The sequence below is a fragment of the Terrapene carolina genome, unplaced genomic scaffold, assembly GCF_002925995.2.
Source record: "Terrapene carolina triunguis isolate 2854851 unplaced genomic scaffold, T_m_triunguis-2.0 Scaffold95, whole genome shotgun sequence".
Lineage (NCBI taxonomy): Eukaryota > Metazoa > Chordata > Testudines > Emydidae > Terrapene > Terrapene triunguis.
This window is the reverse complement of record NW_020664446.1, coordinates 47,800,150-47,811,611: the sequence shown is the minus strand read 5'-3', so window position 1 is coordinate 47,811,611 and position 11,462 is coordinate 47,800,150. Positions and strand designations below refer to the sequence as shown.

At 38.1% G+C, this 11,462-nt stretch overlaps 1 protein-coding gene across 1 annotated transcript in view; it reads right to left on the bottom strand.

Annotated features, from left to right (window-relative positions):
• Positions 1–2,236: 2,236 nt before the first annotated feature.
• Positions 2,237–11,462, bottom strand: part of JMJD1C (jumonji domain containing 1C) — a 352,929-nt gene continuing 343,703 nt past the window's right edge. The window contains exons 25-26 of the mRNA XM_024209274.2: positions 3,764–3,895; positions 2,237–3,374 (exon numbers count right to left, since the gene is read on the bottom strand). Of these exons, the coding sequence (XP_024065042.1) occupies positions 3,285–3,374; positions 3,764–3,895 (222 nt within the window). The 3' untranslated portion in view covers positions 2,237–3,284. The remainder of the gene's footprint in view (positions 3,375–3,763; positions 3,896–11,462) is intronic.

The following is an 11,462-nucleotide window of genomic DNA, read 5'->3' as shown; positions in this document are numbered from 1 at the left end:
ACTATTGTCAGATTACATAGCAACGTTTCTAGAAGTGTGCCATGCAGAAATCATGGTGTACAAAGAAACACAGTAACAGACACAAACAACTTGCATCACCATTAGATTTCATCCAGGAATTTTAATTACTTATACGGAGAGACACATGGATGATGGCAGAAGCAGTGGAAAGTTTTCTGAATGTCACAGGTAAAATAGAACATTTCTTAAATCAACTTTGATGGCTTCATCCTGAAACAATTACCTCCAAACCTAAATTACCAATGAAGGAAATTCAGTGTTCTGTTGCATGCCTGCTTTACACCAACGTAGGCTGTGGGAGCCCTGAGGTCATTCCTGAATCTACATGGTAACATGATGTTATGCCTACAGGTACTGTTTAGTCCTTGAACTTATAAGAAATAAATTGTTGTTACATTTGCAACCAGCCATGGTGTTTACGATTCTATACGAAGAAAAAACAAAATAAAAATGCTGCAATTCTCACAACTGTGTACTATGCACACTGATAGAAAAGTATAATTACCAAGATCAAAAATCTTCAGTGTGTGAGATCAGCTCAGAACAAGTGTCATTACACAACAGTTAGGGCTGTTCTAAACACTACAGTTATTAAAGACATGAACAACCTGTTTCAGTAACAGACTAATCATCTTTGCAATATTAGAAAATGTATATTTCCAAAGGAATTTTTTAAAAAGATATGTTTAAGCACCATATAAATTGTGATTCTTTGAGATAACTGACTCTATGTATCCATACCATACGTAATATGCACATCAGTGTGAAACTTTAACAGTGTCTAATTCTGGGAAGGTCTTTGGCTGGAACATCTTAAACACCTTGGAAATGGTACCTGAAGCTCAAAGTACATTGCTTGGCAGACTATATAAAGACCAAACTATCTCAAAGTGGTCCTAGAATCCTAGAGTTCAAGGACTTGGTACTAAGTATTTTCTGACCTTCAATGGGTAGGTTTCTATTGTAATTTGGACTTCCGTTGGCAAACCAGAGAAGTATAGGCACAAAGACTGATGCACAGTGACCACCCTTGCTACTGACCTGACTGAGATTTCTGCATCATCATACATCAGGCAAGTTTCACCACACATCTCTCAGCCTTGGCTTCCTTTCTGCATCTCTGGAGAAAGAAAAGTTCAAGAGTCTGTCAGTGCACACAGAAACAATTATAATCCACGTAAATATTTGTATTGTGAATATCAGCATATGAAATGATATTCCTTCCTTTTGTGATAAAACTATCAATATTGGAGGCTATACAAGGAGTACTGTGACTTCAACTCTAGTAAAAAGACTATGTTCTGCACTAAAACTGCATGCATGTAGTGTGGTGTTAAGGTGTATTCCATACAAAATTATTTTTCTTATTTACTTAAGACCAGACTAACTGCAACAACACTGCAAACCCAAAGCCTCAAAAATCTTCCCAAAATGTTAAATCTTTTCAGCCAAAGAAACAATGCAACAAGAGTTATTTTTTGGGTTAAGATCAAATTACACCAGGTTTAAAAGTAAATATTAGCTACCATTAAAAATTATTTCTACTCAAATTCTGTTCCTGAAAAGAAACCATTCCTATGGCTTAGCTAAGAGAGCTCAGCAGCTTGTTGTATCTTCAACAAATAGTTTAGCTATCAAATGCTCCCATCCCTCTGTGCTATGTACAGAACCCAGGGAGAAGCAATATATAACTTAAGGTAAACTTAAGCCATAACTGATAATGCATATCAACTCATTCCAGTAATATTTCTGAATAACTGCAAAATCAATTGCAATTTTTCTAACCAGTTAAACTCAAAACATGTTCCTTTAAAATAATTTTTCTTTTCACTAAAAAACTTGAAATTGTTTTGTATATCATCCAACTTTTTAATGCAATTTAAATACTACCTCTCCCCACCTTCAATACTAGCACTTTGTTACATATGTTGTTTCATTTGGCTGCGGCATACCTACTGCTATTACATTTTGGCTATATCACCAGCTAGAGAAATATCAAATTATTTTTTTTCAGTTTTAGAGCATTATACACAATTTTATTTTTTATAATGAGCATCACTGACCTAATCTTTATACATTTAGTTTACAAGCAATAGAGAACTTTTTTTTTTGTTCTATGGAAATTCCCTTCCCCTCAAAACAAAAGAATCTTTGTTATTGAAGACACAACATAAGGAATGTTTAAATTATTTTTATTCTTAGATAGCTTTCTTTGGCTCAGCTACTTGAACTGTGCTCCAGCATGTCTGTTAGTAGTTTCATATTAAAACTGGCAGAGGGTGAATGGTGCACACTAATTAACATACAACATTCCAATCTTTTACAGTAGGCAGCTTTACAACAGAGACATCTGCAATCACCGTGAAGGCATGAATGACTCAGACAAGTGTGTCTGTCACAAATGTGCCACAAACATGAAAAACAAACACAATGAGACAACATTTGATAAAGTCATTTTAATGGAAAATGCAAAACCCCTTTCAACTTCAATGTACAAAGCGTGTGTAACACTTGCACTTTTAACAAATTAAAGCAAGCCAATGTTTTAAAAAAATACATCATTGAATGTATATATGTATATATTTACACAGCATATTAAGTTTAATATTTAGCTTTAAAAGTTCACATAAATTTTACCAAAATGAGACAATCTTTTAAATAAATTACACCTTTTGAAAATGTTTAATTGTACACTGAATAGCTTCAATAAAATACTGAAGTGTCTGTATTTAATATCTACTTTATATACTTTATATTTTACAAAGTTTACAATTATTTGGCAGTAATTTTCAGATAATGACATGACTGCTGTGCGGATTCAGCAATGTCCCAAATGCAGGCAATAGCTGGTGTTTGTGTCCTACTCTCACAGTAACTGTCTCAATGTAGTGAAAAATACCAGAGTTATTTTAGCAAACTGTACAAGTCACATTTACATTTGATCAACAATATAGCATAGAATTTTGTGGGTTTTTTTTCAAAAAATAAATACATCTTAAATCTTTGACATTTCACAAACTTCATATACATTATAATACAATACAGCAGAATGCTGCTTAATTTTTTTAATAAGTAACATTTAATCACAGTAGCTGTGATCTATGAAGCTATGCTGTTGCAGTGTCAGTAACAAGTAAATACGATGACTATGTTTTCTTGGCACTGATGGTTTGTGAAGCTTAAATTAGTGTGCATACTGTTCATCATATAATTGAAAAAATAACCTCCATCTGATGTTTTAACATAAAAAAGCAGCGAGCGCTTTAGTTTTCTTCCACATCTTCCATTTCATTTTCATTAATCTTCAAAGCTCTCACCATTTCCTTAACTGCATGATACAAGATATTTTTAACCTGCAGAAGTATAAGACACACTTCAGTAAGATACAAGTGATAAAAAAAGCCACGATTAATGCATGGTATGTAACTAGGTTTAGGACTGAGCCCTAGGCTTAGTGGATGAAAAAAAGATTAAGTTAAAAATATTAGTCCAAAAGTAAACACCTTGATATTTTAAACACACTGTGAAATACCAAAACAGCGATCAACTGAAAGTCATTTACACCGTTGCATTCACATCATCTCCCTCAGATTCATGGGGACCAAATAGGCACACTGATTATCGTTGTTATTGTGTGTGAACAACAGCTAGAAAATGACCACACACACAGTTGCATATTTCAATCAGAATCAGAGCATGCGGTGCCTTCAGAACAAGTTCTAGTTGAGAATTCATTTCTTACCTGCATTTTATCATCATAATTGATTTCTTCTTTTGACAGCCTCAGTTCCTGTGTTAAGTGAAATGACTGTACAAGATGTTCTGGAGACACAAAGTCTTCAGTTACTTGAATGCAGCTGTGAAAATTTTGCACCTGTCCAAAAGAAAAAAAAAAAAAAAAAAAAAGAAAGAAAGAAAATTAAAATCTGTATTTTTTTTTAAATTCACAAAAAGTGACGTATAGGCTCCAGATCTTTCAAACCACGTAACTATCAGACTGGGAATCTTTTTACTTTTTAAGTTAGCAGTAATGAAGTGTATTAAACTGACATTTATAGAACATTTTAAGATCTCCTTATCTGTTATCACAAGTCATGTGTCAGGTGTGCAGCAATAGACTCCACAAGGATGAGACTCTTTTCTAAAATCCTAACATTGTTCAGGCTCGTGCTCCTAAGCTGGAATGTTATTGAAGGACACTAGCCACAATCCGAGTGCACGCCCAGCCCTTCTCTTCCTTTCCCTGGCATGCAGCCAGCTACTTCCTCATTAATTCAATCCATCTTCTAGGCTCCATCTTCCAATTCCCTTCTCAAAAACGTGTGCTGTGACTTTGACTGTCTTCGCTCCCAAACCCCTCCCCAGTTCACACATTCTTCCCAGTGACAAGTGAACAACTCCCCTTTCCCAAGTTCCAAAATCCCATGTACCTGAGTGCCAAGTGTCTCCAACCCCATCAAACTTCTTAACTTCCCCTCCTCTACCTATTACAATCATCTCTGAACCCACTGACCTCTCAAATATTTCCCCCTCCCATCCCCAGACAAGTAGTTATGAAAGATGTACAGGGCTTCCCATAAGCTTAACACAGTATCTAGCAAAATCAAACAAATTGATCTAGGCAATCATTAGGTCCAGATATTTAAAGAAGTCGTACAGATAAAAGTTCCTCTCCTTAGCAGACATATCTAAAACAGAGAAGAGCCAGGGAGATAAAGAAGGGCTGTTACTGCTACTGATGCCTCAGACTGTAATCGTGAAGGGTAATACACCCTACCAGAGTTCCAATAATCGGGAAGCTGAGCCAGTGGACCACAACCCCCAAAATTAGGGAGAGTAAGGAGAAAGCCTAAGATCCTAGATAGCGAGTTGGTGTGTGAAGGATCAGGAGTTCCCCCATCCCAACTCCTGGCCATAGATGTCCGTTTCTCTGTCCTTATAGAGAAAGCGGTCTCCTGTACAGATCAGCCCCTGTGCAGTTGACATACACATAGCTTCTAGTTCTTAGCTGTAGGGGACCATACATGAATAGCAATTCCTTTCTCATGTGTATTTACCAAGTCATCTCTGGGACATCATTCTCTATAAGCATGTTACATTACATACAAAATGGGAAATGACTGCCTAGGAAGGAGTACTGCAGAAACGGATCTGGAGGTTATAGGGGATCATAAGCTAAATATGAGTCAACGTTTAACACTGTTACAAAAAAAGCAAAAACAAAAAAAATTCCATTTACTACACCACGCTGATTAGGCCTCAACTGGAGTATTGTATCCAGTTCTGGGCACCACGTTTCAGGAAAGATGTAGCCCAATTGGAGAAAGTCCAGAGAAGAACAACAAAAAATATTAAAAGTCTAGAAAACATGACCTATGAGGAAGACTGAAAGAACCGGGTTAGTTTAGTTTGGAGAAGAGAAGACTGAGAAGGGGCATAACAATTTTCAAGTACATAAAAGGCTGTTACTACAAAAAGGGAGAAAAATTGTTCTCCTTAACCTCTGAGGAAAGGACAAGAAGCAATGGGCTTAAATTGCAGCAAGGGCGGTTTAGGTTGGACATTAGGAAAAACTTCCTGTCAGGGTAGTTAAGCACTGGAATAAATTGTTCAGGGAAGCTGTGGAATCTCCATCACTGAAGGTTTTTAAGAGGTTAGACAAACACGTGTCAGGGATGATCTAGATAATACTTAGTCCTGCCATGAGTGCAGGGAACTGGATTAGATGATCTCTTGAGGTCTATGAGTCTCTGATTCTAATATGTCATTATGCTCTTAAATCAACATATTTTTAGGAGTTTGTTAGATTATATAATTACTTGTCCTGTTATAAAAAGGCAATTTAAATTATGTATTTAATCTCAACGGACATACTTAAATCACTGAGTCAAGTATTTCACCATTATCTTTTAATGACAACTTTCAATACATTTTAAAAATCAGTAACAGATACAGAAACAGTTATCATTGTGCTAATATTAGTTAACAATTACAATTTTACTATATCGAGACTTCTCTAATCTATACTTCAGTATAAAAAAGTAAAGTGTAGGAAATATATCATGTAGAAGAAAACCTTTAAAAAACAATTTTTCATACACCTTACAAGCCACGATATTTACATTACTGTAATCAGCAGTAGTTTCAAATCACTGTCAATTAGCAAGTGAAAAACAATAAAAAGGATAATGCATCACCAAATATATTCTGACAACTGTAGTTTAGTTTTAATTATTGATATATCATGATATCTATGCAAAAATAATGAAATCTTATCAGACCGTAATATGGCACTCATACTTGTTAAGACTCAGTGTTATTCTTTTAAATGTGCTTTTTATATAGAAAATAGGTGAAGGTACTTTAAGGTCAATATTTACATATCTGTGTAGAAAGAGTATTTTTTTTTTTTTTTTTTTACACATGTATCAAAGAACATAGTTCTTCCATTTTCTCCCACACATCCCTTTCATAGGAACTTGTCACTTGGAGAAAAAGATTCCCAGAATCTATCCATCATAAATACTGTCTTATTAACTCCTAGATGCCAGGAGTTGGAATATCTCCATCTCAAAAGCAACTGTTTGGAATTGATGTCAAGGGGTTAAAGGTGACAACAGTAGGCCAGGCTTATTTTTAGCTCTTAAATACACATACTGAATGTGGTGGTGCTGATGCACTCCATTTAGTTTGATGTCAATTATATGCCTCATACCTTATAAAACAGTTTTTCCAGTAATACCTATGAATTTTTGACAGTTCCTATTTTATTCATTTATATTTCAGCTGCATTACATGTGTATTTAGTGTATTACATGTGATTTTATTATTTGGATGTAAATATTTGAAGTGATCAGTTTCTGTTAGTTTTATTTTGGTGTTTATTTCTGAGAAACTGAGTGCTATAAACTACAATTTGCAATCAAAAACTTTATTAAAACAAAGTTAATGTTGGGAATATTTATATCTTAAAAAGAGAACTGGGTTAGAACACAAGACTAGTTTGAAAATCAAAAATTCAAAGTTAAGGTTCTAGAAATCATGGGCGGCCATGGGTCCCAGAATAGATTACAAGGTCCTTTGGCAAAACCAACATATTGTCCATTTTGACCTGAATGGCTAACATAAAATTTGGTGTCTACTAGGTTGTTCCAGTTGAGGAGAAATAGGTGAGAGTCAGGTATTTCTTTGACACAGTTTTGTTTCTTTACAAAGAATGTACTAAGTCCTGTATCTTTGAATGCAGAAGTACTTAAATGGCAGGAAATAGCTTCTTTTGCTCATAGCACCAAGAGCATCCTTTTCAGCCTGCAGCCCTGGCCCAAAAACCTCTCCCCCCAGCTTTCTTCCAGGGTCACCCACTGTGCTTTCAGCTGCTCCTTCAGGCTGTCTCCATCTTTTAAAGTAGTGTTTTTTGTTTGCTTGTTTGCTTTCCTGCCTCCTCTCCCCTCCCGTCCCTCCATCCTCACACATCCCTACCCAAAACAATGCCTAGCTAAAGCTCCTGGATGAGTTGACACACTACTTTTGCCTAGGTGGGGGTTTATACTTACACTTGTTAATTGAAGGGTGAGTTCACACCTATCAATGTCAGTGGAACTTTACCTCAATCCATAATAAGTTTTCACCTAGCTCATAACAATATCTTGGAAGTGTCTTAAACCTTACTTTTGATCCTTGGGGTAGAGAACCTGACAAGCTTCCCTCCAAGAGGAGAGAATAGATGTCTTGAATTTTTTTTTCTTCTGTGACAGTCTAGTGATTTATGTGTTTATCATGTGTCTGCCAGCCAAAAACAAAGTCTTCTGTTTGAGTCTGATGCAATTGGGAAAGACACAAATTGCCTTCTTGTACAGAATTTATTTCTGCGTGATACCCACTAATCACTATCAAGAGAACAAATCAGATATTCAATTTTCCATTTAACCAAAAAGTGACAGATTACATCGCTGAAGGGGAGGCATACTCATGCCTGCTCTTCTAGCATCTAGTTCTCTTCTTCCAACTTCGGCAGACTAATGAGGCCTCACTTGACTTCAGAATTAGCTTTCTCTGGCCATAATCCAACCACATTCTTGCCCTCTATTTTGCCTGTAAGGACAACGGATCCAAGGAAACATCAAATACATACCAGAGATGTTCATCTTTCAGAATCGTTTGGGAAGCAGCTCTGAGGCCAATCACTCTAGACCTTAAAAGCTCTTAGTACAATATAGTAATGTATGACCATATAGAGGTGCACTTGACAAGCAATTCATAGTTCCCTTTAGAAATACATTCAAGTTTGCAGTCTCAAAGATTCTCCTGGGCTACCATCCAATCTAGTAGAACAGATTTTTTTTTCCTTTTTAAATCACTAGAATGACAGCCAAGTTCACCTTGTGTATTGCATTCAATGCTTTTGATCATTCTTTGAGGAACTGAAACAGCCAGCAGATACATTCTGGGAAGTTTGATATCAGATTACTTTTTATTAAAGTCCTTCAGGTCACTGTACATTGGTAAACATCTTTCTGCTCTCTCTCTGGGAAAAGATGTTTGGTAGTTGTTTGTACACCTTGGATCAGAAAGGTCCAGCATCTTAGAATAGGTGGCGTGAACGCCTTGGAGGAAGTTGCATGAGAAGATTCAAAGGCCTGAGGCCTGCAATCCCTCTTAACCAGTGTGAAAGAAAGGTTACTTACCTTACAGTAACTGGAGTTCTTCAAGACGTGTGGTTCCACTGTGGGTACACATGTACTCCATGTGCTTGAGACTAGAACATTCTTCCTATCAGTGTCTGTTGGTCCTTACTTGCACCTCTTTATAATCTGAACTGAGGGCATATGGAGAGGCACAGACCAACCACATCTCCAGTTCCTTCTCTACTGGGAATTTCTGTTAAGAAAGGATTTGCAGCAGAGGGGAAGGAGGGTGGATAGTGGAATATACATAGAAACCACATTTCTGGAAGAACTCCAATTACTGTAAGGTAAGAACCTTTCTTTCTTCTTTGAGTGATGGTCCCTGTGTGTATGCAACTGTGGGTGACCAGCATGCAATATTCATCGAGCACTACAATGCTGCACCACTGACTGAATGACTGTTGGACTGAAGGATGCAGTCACAGAAGAGGTCTGCACCAGGGCATAGTAGTGTCTAGTGACGGTATACCCAAAGCTCCATATTGCTGCTCTGCAGATCTCCAGGAGAAGAACATCCTGAAGAATAATCATGGAAGCAGCCTAGGCTCTGGTCGAGTAAGCCCTCACATTCTGATGAAGAGTAGTCCCTGCAAGATCATAGCAAAGGCAGATGCAACCAGCAATCTATCTGGAAAGCCTCTGTGAGGAGATTGCTTCCCCCTTCATCTGCTCAATGAATGGAAATGAAGAGTCTTGGGAGACTTCCTGAAGGGTTGTGTCCTTTGTAGATAGAAAGCTGAGGCTCAATGGACATCCAGAGAATGAAGCTTTCTGTCTTCCCTGGTGGCGCAAGGTTTCAAGTAGAAGACAGGTAGAATTCAGAGGGAAACTTTGTAATCAGCGTGGGGTATAATCTCAGAGAGACCACATCCTGATGGAACACTGTATAGGGAGTGTCCACCATAAAGGCCCCTAGCTCACCCACTCTTCTGGAAGAAGTGATTGCAGTCAGGAAGACTACTTTAATAGACAGGTGAAGAAGGAAACAGGCTGAAAACAGTTCAAATGGAGGATTCATAAGCACTGGCAAAACCAGATTGAGATCCCAAGTTGGCATTAGTTTCACTACTGGGGGTAGGTTCTAGTAAGGCCTTTCAGGAGCCTTATGGTCAATAGGATGCGTGAAGACAAAGTAGCTGTCAACCAGGGGAATGGAGGGCATTAATTGCTGCCAAATGCACACGCAGGTAACAGAGATATGCTCAACTTCTTCCAGGAAAGAAAGTGGTCTAAGATGATAGAGGTGTCCAAATTCTCTGGGGGCTTGCTACAAAATTGGCATCAGAAAGAAAAAATCTCTTTCATTTAACCACAAAGCATTTTCTCATAGAGCATTTCCTGATATTATTGAGGATGGATTGTATTTCCTTGGAACATGATTTCTCAAAGCTCGGCATCCATCCAAATTTCAGGCTGTCAGGTGGAGAGATGGTGGGGTTGATCCTGCCTCTGTTCTGTGTTAGCAGGTTCGGAAATAGCTGAATCTGTATGCATGGGAATGGTGACATCTGGAGGATGCTGGTGAACCAGAACTGCTTCAGCCAGCAGGATGTCACAAAAATCACCAGCATTCTGTCCTACTTGATTTTCTTCAAGACTCGGGTTAAAAGGGTTATTTGGTGGGAAGGTATACATCAGCAGTTCACCACTGAACTAGGAAAGTGTCCCCTCTGTAACACTGTCTCAAAGCTGCTTGTGAACAGTAAAGTGGGTATTTCTCGTTGTCCTGGGACACAAAGATACCATAATGGGAAACCCCTGTGACGGGTTGGATCACAGAATCCCCCTTGGGAGCTGCCACCTGATGTGCCAAGACTACCCCTGCTTCTGTTTTCCCTGCCAGCTCAGGACTCCAGCACCCCGTCTTGCTGAATTAGACACTCCAGTCCACTTCAACACAGACCCAGGGTCTGAATTACTTGTCCCAAAGCTACAAGTTTACCCAAAAACAGCTCACAGGAGTGTGCTTGTCTTTAGCACTCAGATGCCCAACTCCCAATGGGGTCTAAACCCAGATAAATCCGTTTTACCCTGCATAAAGCTTATGCAGGGCAAACTCATAAATTGTTCGCCCTCTATAACACAGATAGAGAGATATGCACAGTTGTTTGCTCCCCCAGGTATTAATACATACTCTGAGTAAATTACTAAATAAAAAGTGATTTTATTAAATACAGACAGTAGGATTTAAGTGGTTCAAAGTAGTAACAGACAGAACAAAGTAAGTCACAAGCAAAATAAAATAAAATGCGCAAATCTATGCCTAATCAAACTAAATACAGATAATCTCACCCTCAGAGATGCTTCAGTAAGTTTTTCTCAGACTGGACACCTTCCAGGCCTGGGCACAATTCTTTCCCCTGGTACAGCTTTTGTTCCAGCTTAGGTGTTATCTAGGGGATTCTCCATGATGGCTCCTCTCCTTCCCTCTTCTGTTCCACCCCTTTATATATCTTTTGCATAAGGCGGGAACCCTTTGTCTCTCTGGGTTTCCACCCCCCCCTCACTGGAAAAGCACCAGGTTAAAGATGGATTCCAGTTCAGGTGACATGATCACATGTCACTGCAAGACTTCATTACTCACTTGCCAGCACACACATATACAGGGAGACTCACAGGTAAACAGCCATCTGCAGACAATGGGAGTCATCAAGATTCCAAACCATCATTAATGGCCCACACTTTACATAATTACAATAGGCCCTCAGAGTTACATTTTATATTTCTAGTTTTAGATACAAGAGTGGTACATTTATA